Source organism: Tasmannia lanceolata, unplaced genomic scaffold (genome assembly GCF_043159265.1).
Source record: "Tasmannia lanceolata isolate RefF3 unplaced genomic scaffold, GAP_Taslan_0.1 ptg000015l, whole genome shotgun sequence".
Taxonomy (NCBI): domain Eukaryota; kingdom Viridiplantae; phylum Streptophyta; class Magnoliopsida; order Canellales; family Winteraceae; genus Tasmannia; species Tasmannia lanceolata.
This window is the reverse complement of record NW_027518692.1, coordinates 15762550-15785300: the sequence shown is the minus strand read 5'-3', so window position 1 is coordinate 15785300 and position 22751 is coordinate 15762550. Positions and strand designations below refer to the sequence as shown.

The 22751-nt window shown below is 40.8% G+C and overlaps 1 protein-coding gene across 2 annotated transcripts in view; it reads right to left on the bottom strand.

Moving 5' to 3' along the window:
- LOC143893140 (xanthine dehydrogenase 1-like) overlaps positions 1–15694 on the bottom strand; it is a 50182-nt gene extending 34488 nt beyond the window's left edge. Inside the window, exons 1-5 of one of the 2 annotated variants that reach the window (XR_013255727.1) lie at positions 15345–15694; positions 7679–7778; positions 6846–6954; positions 4680–6185; positions 2012–2254 (exon numbers count right to left, since the gene is read on the bottom strand). Coding sequence is in view for 1 of the 2 variants with exons in the window: in XM_077398132.1 (XP_077254247.1) it covers positions 2012–2254; positions 4680–6185; positions 6846–6954; positions 7679–7778; positions 15345–15480 (2094 nt within the window). In the remaining variant the exon portion in view is untranslated. The remainder of the gene's footprint in view (positions 1–2011; positions 2255–4679; positions 6186–6845; positions 6955–7678; positions 7779–15344) is intronic. The other variant, XM_077398132.1, reaches the window with a different exon arrangement.
- Positions 15695–22751: the final 7057 nt, after the last annotated feature.

Sequence of the window (22751 nt, the reverse complement as noted above, 5' to 3'; positions counted from 1 at the left end):
CTTAAGGTAGTGGAGGGCTCGTAATTAGTTGAAGACTCCCCGATTTTCTCTTAAATTTCGATTCCGATGGTATAGTAACGGTCTGAGATCCGGATTTTAACAGAATTGCCAGATAATTTCCATCAGGGGGCTAGGATTTTGGGCGATACAAAACTCATACAGTGTTGGTGGCTGCCTTCCATCTTCGTCTCCAGGACCTTACCAAAGAGGCTCCCTAAAGCTTCCACTGTTGAAATGGCCCATGCATGTAATGGAATACCATAGAAGTTGACCCAGAGGGCTTCCGCACCTTGAATAAAATCCCTACTCCAAGTAGAGAGAGGGAGAGAGAGAGCAATTGATTTCCCCACGCCTCGGGTCCCTTGGTGAGGATCTTTAAGGCCTGCTTCTCTGATTCGAACATAAAGAGGAACTCGTTCTTCGCCATGATGCAGGGGCAATGGAGGGATGGGATGTCCCAGAATTTTTGTGCCCAAAGCCAAAGGTCCTCTAGGGTCCCATTGTTATCTCTCTTTATCCCTATCAGCCAAGCCTTTAGGGTATCCATTCGCACTTCCATTTCCTTACCCGAGATAGATAGTGTTGAAAACCCTCCCTCCAAATGTGAAGAGATTTCCCCGGAGTCAGGCCATCGGTCGCCCTCACTACTATCAAACGCCAGTGAGGTTGTTGGATTAACAAGGGTTACCATATTTGGGGAATTTTTGTCATGCCGACACCAACGGCATTTATCCCGCCACTTGAAATTGAGGTGATCACAGGAGGGGCAAAACCAGTCCCCAAGTCGCCTTCCTATTCCTTTCTTAGCTCTCCATTTAAGATCTCTCCCTCCCTCCCCCCCCCACATATGGTTCTGAATGGCTTCTATCATGTAAGGAACTGGTTGGAGGGGGTGGTTTCATTTTCTTTTGCTGGCACCGTCAGCATCTATTCCGCCATTTGCAGCTACAGTAATTGCAGAAAAGGCAAAACCTGTCCCCCGACCACCTTTTCGTTTTAGCCCCTACCATTCCCTCTCGATCGAGAACCTTGTCACACTTTTTAACTGCAAGAATGCTGGAAAGAAGGATTTATCCATTTTCTACATGAATCCAAGAAAGAAATTTGTAACTTGATGTTAAATTGATGCCCTATCTCAGAGAATTTCAACACCTGTGATTTTTATTTCTACAGGTCATACAACAATTTTCAACTTTGGGCATCAAGACATGCCTTAATGTTCATTAATGGGATAGTGACGAATATTTGGTGAAAATTAGTGTTTTCATTATTTAGTTACTGTTTAGCTTTTAGTAGTCCTAAGTCATTGGAAAGTCTTTTAGGATAGTTCCTAAGGGCTAAGATCAGTTTAGGATGGATGGGAATCTAAAGCAGCCTTAAGAGTTGTTTCCAGAGTATTTATTATGTTTCTACAGATTTCGGCTATTCGATTGATATGTTTTGAGAATCAAGGAACTGAGTTGTTGCTCCATAAAAGTAATTGTGCTATAGCTTGTTTAGTCTTTTCTGCTGCTATAGAAACAGAAGAAATGAATACAAATTGAATAAATTAATATAATCAAAGGTTCGGGGATAAGGCCTTTTCTGCTGCATTAGAAACTAGAGGTGCAACTTGGGTCGGGTTGAGGTCAACCCGAACCCGACCCGAGGAACCATTTACTCAACCCGACCCAGCCCGAGTTCCAATCTGATTAGGTTCAACACGACCTAACCTGAGGAACCATTTTTTTTAACCCGAACCCGACCCAACCAGAGTTCAACCCGACCCGACCAGAGTTTTTAAGCTTACAAACAAAACAAAAAATGATAAAAAATTTAAAAAAGAATGCCAGGTTTCACTTGGGTCAGGTTGCCCAAGCCCTCAACCCGAACCCGACCCGAACTCAACACAACCCGACCCTACTTTTTTTTGGGTTGAACCCGACCCGAAATGCACCCCAATTAGAAACATAGAATAATAACACATTACATTAATTAATATAATCAAAGCTTCAGGGATAAGGCCCCATACCTGACCCACACAAGTTACAGTTGTTGAAGCAAAAACCTCTTCATCATAAATGATGGCTCCAATACTATTACTACCAGGCACATCTTTAGACAGAAATATTCCTTTGAACCCAGGGAAAGACCTGGCAGCTGAATCATCTATTGAGAGTATACGAGCATGAGCCTTCCTACTCAATATTAAGCCAGCATGTAAAGTATTTAGAGGTGTGGGTGTGTCATCAGTATATTCTGCCTCCCCGGTAACCTGGATATAGTTACTATATCAAGAAATAAGCCAAGAAAATACGAACTAAATGATACCTTATTATAAAAATTATGATAGCCAAGATGAACCAAGAAAAGAACAAGGGACTTCGGGTACAACATACACTAATGTCTATCAATAATTAGTACAGTGGAATAAGTGGTTACTGTACTCACATATTTCATATTAAAATCAAGTTAAAGACCATTGAACCCAGCATATATCCATGTTACGAATGTTGAAGGTGCATCATGCAATGAAATAATTCCAAAGGACAAGTTTCAGTCCAGTGTTTAGTAGCCATTGCTTATCTGAAGAAAGTAATATTTATTTGCGCAGCAGAGATGATACTACACGGAAAGCAATGGACTAAACACTTAAAAGTTACCGAACTATATTGAATGACAAACTATGTGGTCTTTGTGAAACTACTCCAAAAGCTTAAGCTGTTCAAGATGGCGTTATTTAATCTTTTACACTTTGATACTCCCCCTCACATGTGGCCCCTCTTTTTTAGGTTGTCCTACACGTGGCACATGTGGCCCCTCTTTTGTGTTGGTTATTACATGTGGTTATTACATGTGGTTTTTTAATATCAAGAAGTTTTGAAACCAGGAGCTTTGCTCTGATACCATGTGAAACTACCAATTACTCCAAAATCTTGAGCTGTTCGAGATGGCGTTATTTTTTTTTATTTTTATTTTTAGGACATAGGGTATACCCACCCCATTTTAGGGCAGGACTAATCCCTATGGATGAATGCAATCACCCGTAAACCACGTGCATCGGGTGACTCCGAGGGGACTCGAACTCACGTCTATGGGGAGCAACCCCACAACGCTAGCCAACGTGCCAACCCCGTCCGGGTTCGAGATGGTGTTATTAAATCTTTTATACTTTAATAGTCTTCAAAGAAAATCATGAGAAAGAGGTATTTCCTGGCTCAATACTGGTATTGAGAAAGAAACTTATAAATCATTCATTCAAATTCACGAAGCAGAGCATGATGCCTTTCACACAGAAATAACATAATTAAAAAAACAAAGAAAAATAAGTGACAGAGCAACAATATGCTACAAACATGATCAGTAATCTCTAATACCACTGAAGTAAAAAAGTTACAATGGTTACAGGATGCATCACACATAAAAAAAATCAATTATATCGTGCCAAAATTAAATATATTGATGTCGATTTCTGTGAAATGTTTCTGACAAAAGAAACAAACCGTTCCGACTCTTCCACAGAACCGATGATACATAATTTTCATTACAGGACTCTTTAGAGATCTTTATGCTAAATACTAATCCATGACAAGGCTGTGATGCACTTCAGTCCCACCTTGATGGGAAAGTATCAGAGATAGGTTAATAAATTCAATACATATTATATAAGTTAATACTTTATTCGTTTGCTAAGTAAATTAATGGAAATACAATTGCCTTCACTCTCGTGAATTTATTAATTTCAACCACTTCCCTTCACACTAGACCACAATCCAGCCAAACTCTCTCAAAGAAAAAAAGAGCGCAATGAAGAAGCAATACATCTCTTAATAGCCAAAATGAAAACCAATGGTCGTTTTCCAGCATTGAATGTATAATCCAATCAAATTGATTGTCCCTAGGAAAAGACTGCCGGAGAATATGGGAAAACACTAGTGGGCATTGGGCGCAATAACTGGACACACCATCACTACGAATACAGAAATATTAATCTCAAAATGTTTTTACACCCATACTCCAATTTTAAATGGTTATTGAGTAAACTCAAACCCAGGTCCCATTTTTAGCATTTGAAGAATAATCCAAGCTAATACAGTGAACCAAGGCAAGTACTGTATAGAACCCAAAGAGAAACGAAAACAGGTGGGGCAATAAATTGGATACACTACCACTCATACAGAAAATAACAAATTTAATATGCTTTTACTCATTTTTTAGGAAATTAACTAAGTATCGGTATTGGCAAGGAACAGCATGGTCATAAAAATAAAAGAAAGCATACGTATTTTAATGAATTATCTGTTCGGCAAGAAAAAAATCCCGCTTGTGTTTTGCGTTTCACCCTACTTTGATTGGGTTTTGATCAAATTTATTCTTGTTTCATCTTTTTCTATAGCATAATTTGTGAAGATCTTTTTTGTGTGGGTGTTCAATTTCCTAATAAGTTTTCTACATCTGCTGGATTCCTTGTAGTTTACATGCATCATTTTCATGTATGTGCGCATTTATAATGCACATATGCATCCATGAATTGCACATGCATGCTTGCTCATTTACAAGATGACCCATTACCAGATCTATTTTTAAGTCAAAGTTTATTTATGTTATCTTAAGCGAACCTCAGGAAAAATACATATAAATCAATGCATGAGAAATAGAAAATTGGTGGATCCCGGAAATGATCAAGGATGGAAAGATGCCTGAAGTCTTGATGAAAGATGAACCGCAGGAATCCCCACAGCTGTCCCACTTTTTTCCACTTCATAATTCTGACTTCCACTGGAGGGCGGCCTGTGGTAAGACTGTGTGGCTGACAGATGGGACAATGGAAGGCCTTTGAGAAGAGATACTTTCCCCTCCATCTGATGAGCAACCCACATGAAAAATTTGAAAAAGAAACTTAGTGTCAAAGATGTGCGGAATTCCACCATCCCACCTGGTGCATCTTCTCGAAGAGATATATCCTTTCTTAGTGTCTCCAAAGCCCCCTCCAACAGTTCTTGATCCCAACTTTTTCCAATAAGAAAACGTTCAGTTCCTGGTGCAGAAAGAGAAACAGGAGCCACTCCACCATAAACAATAGATGCATCAGAAACTGCCCACTCCCCTCCTTTTTCTTCAAGAAAAATGCGCATTCCAGCATTTACAATTGCAATATCATCCTCCCTCCGGTGAGCCTGCTTGAATTCTTTTACAAACTCAAAAGGCCTAGTCCATGGTAAGAAAATAGAGAGTAAAATTTCATTATGTCCCAGATCCACCTTGCGGTAACCCAAAAAGAAATCCTTCGCCAAAGTAGTTCTGAGGTTCCCTTTGCAATCCACAATACAAAATTTTGCTCCTGAGGCCATCCAAAGAGGATTTAAGTCTGATATTGGACTGGCAGTACAAATATTTCCACCAACAGAAGCAACATTTCTTATCTGTTTCCCAGCAAACCATTTTAGCTGTTCAACAAACGCCTTACAGGATGAAATCGCATGAGAATCACACTCTGCTACAACCTTCTTAAGAACTTGTAGGAGCACTGTAAGTCTTACACCAGCACCAATCTCCAGCCCGTTGTCCTTCACACTTAAAGCATTAAGTTCAGGTACATTTGTAATGCAAATTAGGACCCGATATTGAAGATTTTTCAGTTTCATTTCAATCCCTACCTCAGTATTACCAATCACTAATTTTGCATCTGGATATCTTAATTTAAGATCCAACACATGTTGAAGTCTAAGAGGGCGATACCACTTAAGTCCACCAAATCCACTCAAACTCAAAGGCACAATCTTTCTCAACAAAAGCTCTGGAGGAAAAATAAGCTCCTTTTCACTATATGAGCTTCCATCTATGTCACTGTAAGAAACACGTTGGTAAATGTTGGAACAGGTTACAAGTTCAGTGGATGTTCCATTATGGTTTACAGCATTTTCTCCACAGGAACATGGTTTCCCAGTTGAGGGGCAAACAAAACCACCACCCGAAATGCTAGCAGAAGATTTAGTATACATGGCATCATCTGTTTTAGCAAAAACACGGAATGCATCAATAATTGGTCTGTATCCTGTGCAACGACACAAATTTCCACCAAGGCTTTCTTCTATTTGCTCTTCACTAGGTGGCATTTCACTTGATCTCAATAATGCATACATGGACATGATAAACCCAGGAGTACAAAATCCACATTGTGAGCCGTGAGCTTCGGCCAAAGATTCCTGTATAGTAATTCAAAATGCCAAGTATAAGCACTACAAAAATCAGAAACTGGTTACGAAAATCAAATCAAGAAAAATGGAAACTAATCTAATGGGATGTTCCAACAAAACAGCTACATCATAAAAGAATAACCTTCGTTAGGTTTACTAAATATGAACAAAAATATGCCAATAGAGAAACTGAGTGATTAGAGTATGTGCAAGTAGAAACTAGACACATTGTACCGCATCCAACAAGAGAACGGCCGCTTTTTCCAAGTGTGGGTTAGAGAACAAAAAGGTGAAAAATTCAATCCTGAAAAGAAATTAACAGATTGGTTGATGTTTAAGCTTTAAAGCACTTTACTGTCCCATAGAAAAACTACCCACATCACAAGTTTTCCTTGCAAAAACCATTACAAGTACACTGTTGAAAATCTAAGCGCATGTCGTAGTCATGGAAGTTGCTGGAAATTCTAGCAGAGGTAATAGCCTACTCAAAACTCAGTTTATATTATTGGGTACATAATAACCTATTGTGCTGAGAACCAGAAACAATACTAAGTCAAAGAAGCACATAGAGTGAGAGAAAGGGAGAGAGAAAGATATCCCTCATAATAATTCCAGGTTAGTTGACAATAATCATTAAGTGAAGCAAACACGACAAGTAGTTTATGGTACCTGGACTGGGTGCAAGCCATGGCGCCGATTCCCAATGCCCTCCACTGTTATTATGTGCATCCCTTCTACAGAATACAATGGAGCCAAGCATGCATTGATTGCATAATGCCTGCACCATATTTTCATCGTTACAATAATTGTAAGTTGTAACATTGGAAAAATGCCCCAATTAATTGACATTGCACGGTTTCAAGTATCTTAAAGCACAGACCTGAATCCCATATAATATATACAAGATAAAATATAAAGCATAGCATCACAACACACATGGAAACAATGGAACTTCAGTCTGTGGTGGTGAGGGAAGAAAACGAATGCAACTAGTACATGAAGAATTAAGAATGCTTATGAAGATCCCTAGTTCCAGTCCTAATCATATTTGCTCATGAAGGAAAATGCGTAAAATTTTGACTAAAGAAAACTTAATAAAACGGCTCCGTGGGGACGTTGGAAGACTGCAATTAGATACAGATCAATGACTGAAGCTTCGCTGCATTTGATAAGCAACATTCTCCATTTAGAAGGTAATTTTGGCCGAAAAAAAATGAATTTCATTTTTAATCCGAAATTTCGGCCAAAATTACCAAAATTCCGGATTAAAAGTACAATTTTTAAAAAAAAAAAATTTCCAAAATTTCGGCCGAAATTTCAACAAAATCTGAAATTTCAAGTTTTGTGCATTTCGGTTTCAATCCCAACCGAAATCCAAAATTTCTTTATTTCGGCTGAAATTTCAAACCATGCTCCAGGATAATGTATCGAATCTATGGATGGATAATACATTTCAAAATTAAAAGTCTTTTAAAAAATAAATGGAGGAATGAGAAACTCACGCAGTTTTCTTCAAATGTGGATCATAATAAGAAACCATAACAGTGCAAGCCCCACAACCACCTTCACCGCAGCCTAGTTTTGTTCCTGTGAGACCTATATCTGTGTTCCCAAGTGAAGAGCACTGTTAGCACCTTTTTTGACAATGGCAAACAACTTGAAATCAAGAACATCAGTTTCATACTACTGTGTGAGTGAAGTAGCATCATGAAAAAGCACTACAAACAATAGAACCTGAGGAAGGAACAATGCATTTAAAACAGAAAACATAAACTGGAAATGCGTAACAAAAGAAAGTTTAGAGACTAGATGTATCTAAGAAAATAAATATAATAGTGAATGTGTTACCATCAGCTTAATCATCAAATTTAGACTAAAAGAAATGTCCTCTACCTACTAAAGATGCAGAGTTCGGCAAAAACAATACGATGAGCATTGATACAAGTATTCAAGCAATTCCCACAATACTACGGGCATATGGCCTTGCTTTGCCATTTGAGTTCTCTTCACTTGTAAATAGGAATGCCCAGTGACAACCTCTCAATTGTCACCATCTGGCCTCTATTGCTACCATAGTAGCACCTAGTGTGGTCAACACCTAGTATGTTCAGGCAACGAAGCTGGCACTCAATCACACTTTCATCCTACAAGCAGTAAAAGGATTAGCCTATCATGTTGGATCATGGAATATCCATCTTGATAAGAGATTCTCTCGATGTTAATATATCCAAGACAAGAGCTATAGCTCAGAGCCATTTGGGAAAAAAAAAGAGCTATAGCTCATACACCTAGTTAACAAGTGCGTCAATGCTTTTTCAGGGGACTGCATCATGCAATCAACAGAGTTGATCTTATTGGAAAAGATTTACAGGCCTCATAGGATTCTTCACTCACATCCTCATAGAATATTTTTCATCTTTTAATGGATCTAGAATAAGTGGAATGACTTGATTGCGCAGAACTTGAGCACATGCAGTGTTGAGTTGTGTGAAGCCGTGTTTCAAAATGCGGGTGGGGGTCGACGACCAAGGCAAATCTTAGTCAACTTGGCGCAGCACAGTCGAGTACTCGGTAGACGCAGTTGAGTACTTGGTTGACGTGGCCGAGTGCTCAGTGGACACAGTTCTGATTGACTTTGCGAGGCAAAACACGGACACGATCAAGAATGCGGCCAAGGTAAAAGGGAGTTGACTCGGGTGAGTCGCCGACGATGCAGGTGAGTATTGAAACTAAGGTGTGAAGTGCTCCCTTATCTCTTTCATCTCTGGATCATGCTTCACCCCTTGTTGTTGAAGTAATACTCCAACCTCCACAAGATTCTTTCTTTCTTGCGCATCTTCACTGGAATCAGGATCGGAAGCCTTTTCATGAGGGATCTTGGTTCTTATACTAAATTATGTAGGACCAGTAAGGAAGGAAATCTAACTCTTGGTAGAAATTAATATCCAATATTGATTATCGTTGCTCTGATATCAATTGATGATGCAACTAACAAAAATATGAACCGAAAGTCAATAGGTAGCTCTTAATTATAACTATTAAAAATATACGTCAAATCTGAAAGCAACTAGAAAAAAAATTAATGCATAAATTTTTAGCAACTAAACTTCAATTGATAAATAATCACAAAGATTGAAAATGCTACAAAAATCTAATCCAGGTTGATTACCACTGTGGGTCACATCCCACAAAAATACTACAAAGATCATTGCAACCTGGAAGTTTTTTCTCCAAGAAAATCCCACAAACAGGAAACAGGTAGCAAAACCTTAACTCCTTTCTTATTCCAAAAGATGCAAAAAATGATCTCAATAACCCAAAACAAATACATACATAAATTCATAAAAAGAGAGAGGGGGAGACAGAAAAGATAAAAACCAAGAAAGCTCAAAAACCTTAAACTAAAAGCTCTCCACTTTTCACAAAAATACCCTTAATTAAAGCTCCCTGTACAACCATGGAATAATGACATGATTAGTGTTGTAAACAATGACGCGAATAGTGCCATAACAGTGACATGAATAGTGTTGTCAATAGAACATGAATTTTGCCGTGAAGAGTAGCTTTTCCCTTCTTTGGCACATGCCATTGGTTCAATCAGGATCACAAATAATCCCTATCTCGGCATTACATACATAGGTTTTAGCAACCCTTGGATATTCCATCCTTCGCCAAAGATTTAAATTTTGGTCACTACAGAAATGGAAATGTTCCGGTTTCGGTCGGAAATTTCAGTAAAAATCCTGTAAAATCAAAGAAATGTGTGAAAACATATGCAAATGATGGAATTTAAAAATGAAACTTTAGGAAATGCTAGAATAAGCACAAAATACACACTAACAAACCATCACATAAGCAAGACAATTATCCATAATGGTTTAAAAACAACGACGCCGGGTGACATGCGCGATACGCCGGGTGACATGCACTATCGCGCATGTCTGGTAATTCATATTGTTACTGTATGTATATGCCTATGGACATATCCGTCTTTTCTACATTTCTCATTATATATAAATACATAAGTGAGGGGGAGACTCCCTAACTCACAATTTCTTTCTCATTCTCTTCCTCAACATGGTATCAGAGCCATAGGGTTTTGATTCCCTAGGGACCCCCATAGCAGCCACTCACCCTCCCTCTTCTTTTCTCCCTTCTCCTCTAACCCTAACCCTAACCCAACATCCCCGCCCCCCCCCCCCCCCCCACCCTCTTCCTTTCCCTTCCCTTCCCTTCTCCTCCTCCTCCCACTGCCCCTCTTCCCTTTCCCCTAACTCCTCCACTCTCTGCTACAGTAACCTGCCCCACCGCCTCCCGTCCCCGCTACAGTACCCTAAAAAAAACCATTTCTATACCCTAGAAATCTGCTCCCGCAGCCTCACTTTCTCTGTCTTTCTTCTCCTAATGGCTTAAATCTCTTTTACCTACTTTCGTCTTCTTTTCGCGGCTCCGATCTTATATCCCTAGATCTGTGTGTCTTCATCATGTCAGCAAGGGTTTCTTTCATGCCCTATTCATCATTTGTCTCTCTTCGGAGCCGCGAACTCCATTATTGATTTCTCTGCTCTCCGCCCCGGCATCGTTTCTTCTCTTCAGTTGATTTTCTCTTTGATCATTTACTCATGGATAGCCCCGTTATTGAGGATCCCTCTCTCGGGGGGGGGCGCCTTGTGGCTATTGTTCCTACGGCTTGCCCATCCTCCTCCTCTTATAACCCTCCGTCTTCTTCGATGGATGGTTCTTTTCCTCCCATGACCACAATCAGGCTTGATGGTTCCAATTACTTGAATTGGAAAGTGGTTGTGGAGACCTATCTCATTGCTAGGGGGAAGATTTCTATTCTTCGTTGTGACCCCCCTTCTTCTAGTGATCCCACTTATGATAAGTGAAAGCAGGATGATGCCCTTATCCGTACACTCATCTGGCAGACTATGTCCCCTAAGATTTCCGAGACCATGATACACCTTCCCACTGCTCGCAAGGTTTGGGATCATACTGCTACTACCTTCTCCGGGAAAGGCAACCTCTCTCGAATCTGTTCCACATATTCTCAGTGGATGAACCTTCGCCGCGGAGACACTCCTCTCTCGACCTACTACAGTCAGTTTGTTTCTCATTGCCAGCAGTTAGATGTTCTTATGCCTCTTACCACTGATTTGACTACGGCCGCGCAGCAGCATGATCAGATACTTGTCGTTCAGTTTTTCGAGACTTTGGGTCCTGAGTAGATGGATCTCCGTCAGCAAATATTTGGATATGGCGCGATGTCCTCTCTTCAGGAGGTTTACTTGCGTGCCCAGCAGTGTACTCTTGGTGACTCTGTGTCGGCTCCTTCGTTGATATTACTGCCACTGCTGCCTATGGCGTAGGTGACCGTGCTAATCGAGGTGGAGGCACCTTTGGTCGTGGCCGTGGCCGTGGCCGTGACTCTGGCCGTGATGGTCGTGGTCGTTGCCGTGACTCTGACCGTGGTGGTCGTGGCGGTGGACGTGATCTTCCTGCAGGGCGTGGTGGCCGACCGCGTCCATATTGCTCGCATTGTCGTCGTGAGGGACACTATATGGAGGCTTGCTATGTTTTGCACCCTGAGCTTCGTCCTTCCTCTGAGGCTCGTTTTGGCCGCTCCGCACACCTCGCTGCACCAGATTCTTCTGAGCCCTCCTCTGCTTCCGTTCCGCCCAGCACTGGGCCTCAGGCTGATGGTGCTTTTATGTCTCGTGCTGACTATAATGAGTTACAGCGTCTCAGGTCTTCCAGCCAACCCCCGACTGTGACTTTTACTCAGCCAGATAGCTCCCCTGCATCTCTTCTTACTAGCTCCAGCTCCTGGATCATTGATTCTAGAGCCTCCAATCATATGACAGGTACTTCTTCCACACTTCGTTCATTTCGTCCACTTTCTTATCAGTCCATCACACTAGCTGATGGGAGCTCCACTCCTATCTCTAGTGTTGGTGATGTTTCTCCTCGTGTTGGACTTACGTTGTCCTCTGTTCTATGTGTACCTAAGTCACCCTTTAATTTACTCTCAGTTAGTCAGCTCACTAAAAATCTCAACTGTTATGTCTCATTGTATCCCTCTTACTGCTTGTTTCAGGATCTCTTGACTGGGAGGACAATTAGCTCCGGCCGTGAGATAGATGGGCTTTATCGTCTAGACTGTAGCCCTTCTCGTACCATTTTGCACAGCTCCAACGACGCATATCAGTGGCACTGCCATCTTGGACATCCCAGCCTTGATCGTTTGCGACGGACATCTAAAGTTTCTTCTTCTACTACCCCATTTACGTGCGAGACCTGTGAACTTGGGAAACACCATAGTGTCCTTCCCGTCTAGGCCTGTTAGTCGGGCCTCGCACTCTTTTGACTTAGTGCATTCCGATGTATGGGGTCCCGCACGAACTACCTCTGTTTTTGGACATCGTTATTTTGTCATTTGTATTAATGATTATTCAAGTATGTGTTGGCTTTATTTACTGAAAGATCGCTCAGAAGTATTCTCTGTTTTTCGTACTTTTCATTCAGAAATTACTAACCAATTTAATTGCACTCTCAAATGCCTTCGCACTGATAATGCCAGGTAATATTTCTCAAAGTCCAATGGTTTTGAGGGATTTCTTTCCACTCGTGGTATACTACATCAATCTTCATGTGCTCACACCTCTCAACAGAATGGTGTCGATGAACGGAAAATGCGATCATTATTGGATGGAACTCGCACTCTTCTCTGCCAGATGCGAGTTCCCAAATCTTATTGGGGCGATGCAGTTCTCACTGCTAACTATCTGGCCAATCGGCTTCCATCCTCGGTTCTAGGCGGCTCATCCCCTTTCTCAATTTTACATCCTCATCATGAGTCATTTTCTCTTCCTCCTCGGGTATTCGGGTGTGTTTGATTTGTCCACAATCTTGGACCTGGTTTGGATAGATTAGATCTTAAATCTGAAGGATGCATTTTCCTCGGCTACTCACGCACCCAGAAAGGTTATCGTTGTTATAGCCCTCGGTTGCGTCGATCCTATGCATCGGCGGATGTTTCATTCTTCGAGACTGAGCTCTTCTTTCTGAGCTCTCCGGATACAACCCCCCTCTCTCTCTCTCTCTCATTCTTCAGATCTTCCTCTACCGATTCCCGTTCTTCCTGATCCGGTAGTCTGTCCATCTCCATCGTCTCTCTTACCTTCTCCTTCTGTGGTTCCTATTCCAGATACCTCTCCACCCTTACAGATACCTTCTCAGCCCCCGGCTCCATTAATTAAGAAGACCTATCAGCACCGCCGTACCTCTGCAGCTCATCCATCTCCGGCAGCGCCATCGCCAGCCCATCAGGAGCTCCCTCCTTCCACATCTGAGGTATCTATCGATTCTCCTATTGCCTCCCGCACTCGGTCTCATAGTACTCTACATCATATTTCGTCTTTTGTTTCATATGATGCTCTCACGCCTGTTTTCCGCAGCTTTGTGTCCTCTCTATCTTCTATTTCTTTGCCAGAGTCCTTGGTTGCAGCACTTGATCACCCAGGGTGGCGCGCTGCTATGGACCTTAAGATGGATGCCCTTCAGGCAAATCAGACTCGGGATTTAGTTCCACTGCCTCCTTGTACATGCCCCGTTGGGTGTCGTTGGGTATATACTGTGAAATATTTGCCTGATGGCTCTGTTGAGCGCCTTAAGGCGCGCTTGGTTGCCAAAGGGTACACTCAGACGTTTGGGGTGGACTATGGCAAGACATTTTCTGCTGTGGCGGAGATTCCTTCAGTGTGTGTTCTACTTTCTCTTGGGTTTTTTTTTTAGGTTTTCTTGGGATACTCTCTTGTACGGTCTTGGGTTGAAAAGCAAGGAAAGGGTCTTCTCGTTGGGTATATACTGTGAAATATTTGCCTGATGGCTCTGTTGAGCGCCTTAAGGCGCGCTTGGTTGCCAAAGGGTACACTCAGACGTTTGGGGTGGACTATGGCAAGACATTTTCTGCTGTGGCGGAGATTCCTTCAGTGCGTGTTCTACTTTCTCTTGGGTTTTTTTTTTTGGGTTTTCTTGGGATACTCTCTTGTACGGTCTTGGGTTGAAAAGCAAGGAAAAGGCTTTCTCTTGGGTTTTCTTTTTGGGATTTTCTTAGGATACTCTCTTCTACGGTCTTGGGTTGAGAAGCAAAGAAAGGGTTGCGGGTCTTGGGTTTAATTCATTGTAATCTATTGGTTTTTCTCATAGTGAAAGATCGTGTTTCTCGCCCTTGGACGTTGGCTTTGCCGAACCACGTAAAATATTTGTGTTCATGTCATGCCTTGTTTTATTGTTTTGCTTTTCCGTTTAATTTGTGCACAATCGGATCGGATTAGCCCTGTGGATTTTCTGAACAAAGTGATGATCCACTCAACGATGAATTAAAATCTAGTCAATATTGCAAGAAAAGAGAAGTCTTGGCACATCCAAGCATTCAAGGTTCCAAAAGGACACTAATTCAAAAAAAAAAAAGCATCATAACTCTCCCATATTATTATTCACACCAATACTTCACAGTCCTTCAAAGGGTCATAATGCAACAATTACAATGCAAGTAGTGTCCATCTGAAACTATTTGAGTCAAAATGAAAATGTGTCATGATCACTTGTTCTCTCTAGTTCCAAATTATGAAATTACAATTCATTCAAATTAAAATGAAAGTGGAATAGAGTCAATAGACTAACAATTAGGAATTAAAAAACTCAAACTCTAAAATCTCCATTTCTGTCTACTTTCACTCAACAGAATCAGTGGGCGCAAAATTAAAATTAAAATATTACGTATTTTACTAATCAAAATAAAAATCGTTAAAGATTATTAGAGCAGATGAGATTGGGTGAGATCTGACCGTTGGATCGACAAGTATTAGATGAGAGATTGTTAGAGAAGATTAGGCAGATAATTTAGATTAGGTTTATCACATTGCATGTGTATCTGTAAGTGCTTATATAAGCACATGTTACTGATTAATGAAATCTTTTGAGATTAGTGGAAAATCAAAACTGTTCAAAGATTATTGCTATTTCCATCAATTTTCATCCAACGATTATCATGATTTTAAACCACATAACCTAGAACAGAGAAAAAAGAATTCAAATCAAGTGTTTGATAGATTCAAACACGAGAAAAAAGAAATGAAAAGAACAAACAAAGTAATGAAAAATTACCTCGAAGATATTGAAGAAGAGTCAAGTGAGCCAATCCATCTGGTAAAACGCGACGAACGCCATTAACATACAAAATGATTTCAGTCGATTTCCAATCATCGACGCTGAATTCCTGCTCACTTTGAATCGATCCCATCTCTCGAAAAACCCTAACACGAATTTTTCCAGGACAACAAAACGCTAAGTCCTATGCAGATATAGATTTGAAAGATTTAAGAGAGAGATCTTCGCGGAAAGATAACATGCAGAACTTGCCAAAATAAGACAAGTGTTCGTAGTCAAGGAACAGAGTTACTGTTTGGATTGTCATGACTCATAAGTATAAGCTAGATACCAAGTTTCCCAACTTTTTACCTCTCTCTCTCCGACCGGAACCGTTGGTAGGTCCATCTTTTGAACCCTACCCATACTTTTTTAAATTAACGCAACACCATAGGATGATCCAAACCGTCCATTTGATGGGGCGACAAAGGTTGCATCCCAAACTATCATTTCCACCGGTGGGCCTACAATTGGGCCTTAATGTTACTGTACGACCCCTCACCATAGGATGATCCAAATCATCCATTTGTTGGGCCACAATGTAAATAGGTTGCGCTCTAAAATATCATTTTCATAGGATGATCGCACCCCCCAAATCTATAGAGGTTTCCATAATATGCAGTTCCTCTTTAGAACGGAGGGTTAGGATCATCCTATGGAAATGATATTTTGGGGCACAGCCTATTTACATTGGGCCCATCAAATGCACGGTTTGGAACTTTGGATCATTCTACGTTGTGGCCCACCGTACGACTCAGAATTTACAAAATAAATTGGTATTTATAAAACTGGGGACTAGATAACAGCTCTCTCTCTCTCTCTCTCTCTCTCTCTCTCTCTCTCTCTCTCTCTCTCTCTCTCTCTCTCTCTCTCTCTCTCTCTCTCTCTCTCCAGTTTTTTCAAAATGAACTATGGCCCACACCATAGGATGATCCAAGCCGTCCATTTGATAGGCCACATCATAAATAGGTTGTGTCCCAAAAAGCCATTTCCATGTTATGATCCTAACCCTCTAATATAAAGGGAAACTGCTTAATATGGAATCCTCGATAGATTGGAGGGTTGCGATCATCCTATGCAAATGATATTTTGGGGCGCAATCTATTTACATTGTGGCCCATCAAATGGATGGTTTGGATCATCCTATGGTCTGGACCATACACTTCATTTTCAAAAATATGGGTGGGGCCTACAATTGGGCCTTAATGTTACTGTACGAACCACACTATAGGATGATCCAAACCATGGACGGGTTGAATCATCCAATGGTGTAAACATACACTTCGTTTTGAAAAATATGGGTGGGGCCTACGATTGGGTCGTAATGTTACTGTACGACCAACTCCATAGGATGATCCAAACCATTCATTTGATGGGCCACAATGTAAATAGGTTGTGCCCCAAAAATCATTTCCATAGGATGATTGCAACCCTCCAATCTATAGAGGTTACATAATATGTAGTTTCTATTTAGATCGGAGGGCTAGAATCAGCCTATGGAAACTATATCTTGGGACGCAACCTATTTACGGTGTAGCCTTGATGGGCCACAATGTAAATAGGTTGTGCCCCAAAAATCATTTCCATAGGATGATCGCAACCCTCCAATCTATAGAGGTTGCATAATATGTAGTTTCTATTTAGATCGGAGGGCTAGAATCAGCCTATGGAAACTATATCTTGGGACGCAACCTATTTACGGTGTAGCCCATCAAATGGACGGTTTGGATCATCCTATGGTGTGGCGTCCATGTTGAAAAGTATGGGGGTTCTTGTTGGGCCCACCAACTGTTCCTGTTGGTGAGAAAGAGAGACCGGTCAAAGGTTGGGAAACACGCTAGATACGTTAAGTCTAACGTTTAGCCTTCAAGAGGAGGAGGGGTGGGGGGAATATCAGCTCCGCATAATTTCCATGAAGTTTTCCAAAGGGCAGTGGTAAATTCAGTCCCCTTCTAGGATATATTCACCCCTTTAACGGCCCCTTTGAAGGAAAAACATCAAAGTTGATAAATTCTAGAGATTTTACTAAACTTGGATGCATTTACAAGAGGATCAATGTGTGCTTATATAGAGCACTTACATGATAAACATGGAATGGAATCAAGATAATTCTAGAAGGAAATAATCATAATCAAATCTACTTTCCTAATCTCTATTGCTTGCCTCTTCTAATCCACTTGCCTAATTTATCTAGTTGTCTCATTTACCCAACTTACCTAATCTACCTCCAAGATGATCCAACGGTGAGATCTTAACCCAATCTAACCGTTGGATCCCACATATTCTAACATGCCTCCTCAAACGTATATGGATTGAAAATCGATATACGTTTGACAACAATTAAAAAAAAAATCCCAATACAATAGAATTCCCCAAATTACAAATGTAATCAAAATCAACCGATTTGATGCACACTTCCAAAAGTTTATGATGAAGATCCTCTAATGAAAACTGATGTTGCCGCCAATGAACATTGATGGTTGCGAAGAAGATGCCGCTTGTTGATATGTCACGAAGAGGGCATAAAAGCCAATAGATCATAGCCTCAATGGGCTAGATGATACTCAAGCCGCAATGGGCGAGTAGAAATGTGACCTATGGACCAATGCCGAAATGGGTCACAATGGACCAATGCCAGAATGGGCAAAAATGAGCCTCGATGGGTCGGATTTGAATACCGACCCTCATGGAATTAAAAATCCTCCTTCAGGCACGCACTTCAAAATGAATGAAGCACCTCAACTGAAATGAGTCAATGTTTCAAGCACACACCTAAAGAAAGGTACCTCAACTAAAATAGGAGAAGATTTGAGAGATAAGGGTTTGAAAGAAAAAGAAAATAAGATGAGCGACAACGAACAATAGATGATGGCGGCAAAAATTAGTACCATTCTAACAAGCCTGGGAATGTTACGGATTTAGAAACTGCGGGTGTAAGCATCAAATCTAGGGGTCTTAGATAAGGCGAGGTGGTGGTTTCCAAGAGAATAATGGGGTGATAATATCAAATATGGGAGTGTTTTTTAGGCATGAATGAAAATGTGTGCCGTTATCAAATTTGAGGCATAAGAAAAGACACAGATAAAGGCAAGGAATAAGACTACCCTGCTTTTCTATTCTCAACAACAATTCACCAAAGAAGACCTTTGCATTAAAGAGGCAAGAAATATGACTAAAATCTCTCATTGGATGTGATGATAACTGGCAGAAAAAGGTGTAAGAAAGAAGGGCATAGACAAGCATGGTGAATGGCAAATAGTGATAGACCATCCATCAGTACAGACGGATTTGGCCGGATTCATGGGTAGGCTTGCCGAGGTTATCGTGACGGGGAGTGATGGCCGTCGGCGGACGGTTAGAACACCCGCCCGCCGGAGAACGGGGACTCATGTATGTTGTGCTCAGGCCCTAGTAGGATCTAATGCTCTGATACCATGATAAATTCTAGAGATTTCACTAAACTTGGATGCATTTACAAGAGGATCAATGTGTGCTTATATAGAGCACTTACATGATAAACATGGAATGGAATCAAGATAATTCTAGAAGGAAATAATCCTAATCAAATCTACTTTCCTAATCTCTATTGCTTGTCTCTTCTAATCCACTTGCCAAATTTATCTAGTTGCCTCGTTTACCCAACTTACCTAATCAACCTCCAAGATGATCCAACGGTGAGATCTTAACCCAATCTAACCGTTGGATCCTACATATTCTAACAAAAGTAACTGTCTCTCTCATTAAAGTTACCTTCTCTCTCTCTCCTCTCTCAGCTCAAAATGAGCTTGAGACATGAACTCGAATCGAAAGCCCTCTTCCTCTTCTACTTCCTCTTTTTCTTCCTCTTCTTCTTCAACAGAAGTTGGTTCGCAAAATGATCCTTCTCTATGGAACCAATTGCTTAATGAGGTGCATAGCAGCCTCATTGGAGGCCATTTATGTGTCCACAAAATTATTCACCAAATGCGGCGTTCATTCTATTGGAAGGGTCTAAGGAAGGATGTGCAAAATTTCATTGCGGAGTGTGACACTTGTCAGCACAATAAGACTGAAAATGTGGTGTATTCGGGCCTATTAGAGCCTCTCCCTGTTCCTACAAGACTTTGAATGATATCTCAATTGATTTCATTGAGGGGCTGCTGCCATCACATGGGAAAGACGTGCTTTTTGTTGTAGTTGGCAGGCTCTCCAAGGCAGCACATCTTATACCAATAGCACATCCATATACGGCCAAGGATGTAGCGCACGTCTCTTTTGACAATATTTATAAACTACATGGGATGTTGTTACGTGTCCACTCTTGAATAAAGTAGTTGGGGGTAGCGTTAGAGTTGTGTGGGTTCTAGATAAGTATGAGAGATTTGATTTGGTCGATGTTAGTTGAATATTTATCTTCTTAGAGTTTATCTTTTAAGAATTTTAGTGGGACTCTTCCTATATTGTTGGGGATTAACACTGGTTGTAATCTTTTATATGAGAGGAGAAATAAAGAAATGTAGGCTGATTTTTCTATCTTACACTAACGTGTAAAATTCCTTTTTTTTCTTCTGTTTCATCTCCTTCCCTTGATTTCTCAAGATAGGGAAGACTAAAAGTGACCTACCGTACCAAATGCCTTCTTCAACCGTTAGTGACCGCGATGTGGTTTTCACAAGCCGTTTTTGGACTGAATTATTCTGTTTGCAAGGGACCCGACTGAAGATGAGTTTAGCTTTCCACCCGCAAACTGATGGGTAGACAGTTGTTAGTATAATAGGTGCATGACAGGTGCAAATCAATGCCTCGAGAACTACCTATGGTGCATGACAGGTGATCAGCTGAAGCAGTGGACCCAATGGCTTTCCCCCGCCGAGTAGTAGTATAATACCAACTTCCACATCTCCACAAAAACAACCCCTTACGAGGCTCTCTATGGTCAACCACCTCCATCTCACATCATATATAACACGGGCAATTCATGTGTAGCCGCAGTGGATCAGCAACTCAAGGATCGTGAGCCCGTCATCAGGCTTTTGAGGGATAATTTACAGCAGGCTGAAGTGCAAATGAAGAAGAACGCAGACTTGCATCGTGGCGACTGTGAATTTGAAGAAGGGGATTGGGTCTACTTGCGCTCGCAACCATACAACAGTTGTTAGTGGCCCTTCAACCCATTTTCAAGCTGCCTCCCAAGTATTTCAGCCCATATCGAGTTCTGCAAAAGATTGGCAAGGCTGTATACAAACTTGAACCGCCCTGTTCATGTCATATTCACCCTATTTTTTATATTTCCTTCTTAAAGAAAAAGCCCGGGCAGTAGGTGATGGCCCAATCGCAGCTCTCCATAGTGGACGACGAAGGCCGTATTCGGTTGGAACCGGTAGCCATTCTAAACAGGCGGTTCATCAAAAGAAATAATCAGGCGGTTACACAAATTCTCGAAGAATGGTCCAATTCATTCACGGAAGATGCCACTTGGGAGGATTGGAAAGCTTTCACAGCAAGATATCCAATCTTCTGACCTTGAGGATAAGGTCCAATTCATGGGGAATGGAATGGAATGTGCATGGCTGGGGAGGATATCTTTTGAATCTTTGGATATCTTTGAATCCTTAATAGTTACATTTTGTAGGAGATTGCATATTGCTTATATTTAGTAGTTTGCACGAGATTGCATATTGCTTACCTATAGTAGTTTCCATTTCATCGGAGACTGCATTCGGCTACTTGGAAATTGGCTTTAGCTAATTTATAGGATTCTAATTTGTAAGATTCTATTGTTAGTAGTTTCATGTTAAGAGGCCGAGAATAAGAAAGAAATTGTATTCGTTGGAAAGGTAGGAAGATTAAATGAAGGCTTCCCCCTAGACAAGGGAATTTTCTTTTGCTCATTGTTTCTCTTCTTCCTCTTGAACTCGGCATTTGTGCTTATGCTTCGAGATAGGCTAGATAAGGTCACTAAGATCGTTTTTAGAAAGGTCCATCATCATCTTTTTTTATGAAATTGCAAAGGTTTCACCTCTAGAGGAGGAAGAATTCGATGAAGCCACTAATGAAATGGAAGTGGAGAGGTATTTGATCGATTGGGTTTTCTACAAAGGAGGAAGCTTATTGGGCTCTGGAGAGGGTTTCATCCAGACAGAAACCCACGAATCCAGGATTCAAGTCGAAGAACTTTGGAGAAACATTTTGAAGAGAAATACCAGTTCTTAGTACAACTACCAAAACCCACAATCGCTACTCTTCTGATAACCGATCTTCTAAAACCCAATTAATTAAAAACCCCCAATAGAGTTTCAAATATTAATTTATCCTTAAGGAATTCTGAACAAAATCTCCATACCCTAACCCACGTCTAGCACCACCATCATTTAAATAAAAAGTATACACCGTGAAAAATCATGCCCTGCTGTGGGTTCATCTAAATTGCCACCATGAAGTCCCCAATTCACAATCTTCTAGCATGTGCATAAGGAAGCCCAAACCAAAATTCACCTTCCCATTCTTCATACAGTCAAAGCCAGAATTGACGAACAGAGTGCTAGAGATAAAAGGGAGAAAGTGATATATTCACCCCTTTTATTCCATGGATCACCCTCTTTAATCCTTTTGAGTTTTGACTATATTTTTACATTAAGAGGGGGTGGCATAGGAAATAAATAGGGCACAAAATATATCATTAAGAACCTGTTATCAACACAACACAGTTTTGATAATTTCACACACTTAGCTTGTCTTATTTGATTTATTATGAGTATAAGCCTATCATGTTTAAATAATTTCATTCCCCACCACAGCCCTAGTTCAATTGATATGGCAACCCTAGTTTTATAATTGATGTTTCCACTCCCTTACAGTTTTAAACCCCAACAGCCCCTAATCCAGCAGCCCGAATCCTCTTTCATCTCCAATCTTCACTATCAAATCATGCCCAAAATGCCCAAAAACCCTTGCAACTACACACCCCTATCTTCCTTGGTCAGTGTCTTCATCTCCCATGCTTAAAAACCCATATGATTGTTTTGAAACCCACTTTCTACAAACCTGTAAAACAAAAGAGATGAAAGTTATAAATAGGAAGGCCTTTTGGGCATTCTCTCTATCAATACGATTGTAGGGAAAGAGTAAATATAAGAAAAAAGAAGAAATATATATATGCCTCTCTTTTCCCTCGGGCCATCCCGTTTCTACTAAACTTATTAATACTCTTTTTATTTCAAGATGGTGGCTCGATCAGTAAAAGGGAAGTGATATATTCAACCCCTTTTCTTTCTTTGAGTAGCCCCATTCAGTGTAATTAAATTACTCGTTTTCTTCTAAAGAGTCCCGTCTAGGGAAAAGAGTAGGGGCGAATATATCATCTAAGGCATGAATTCAGCACTATTT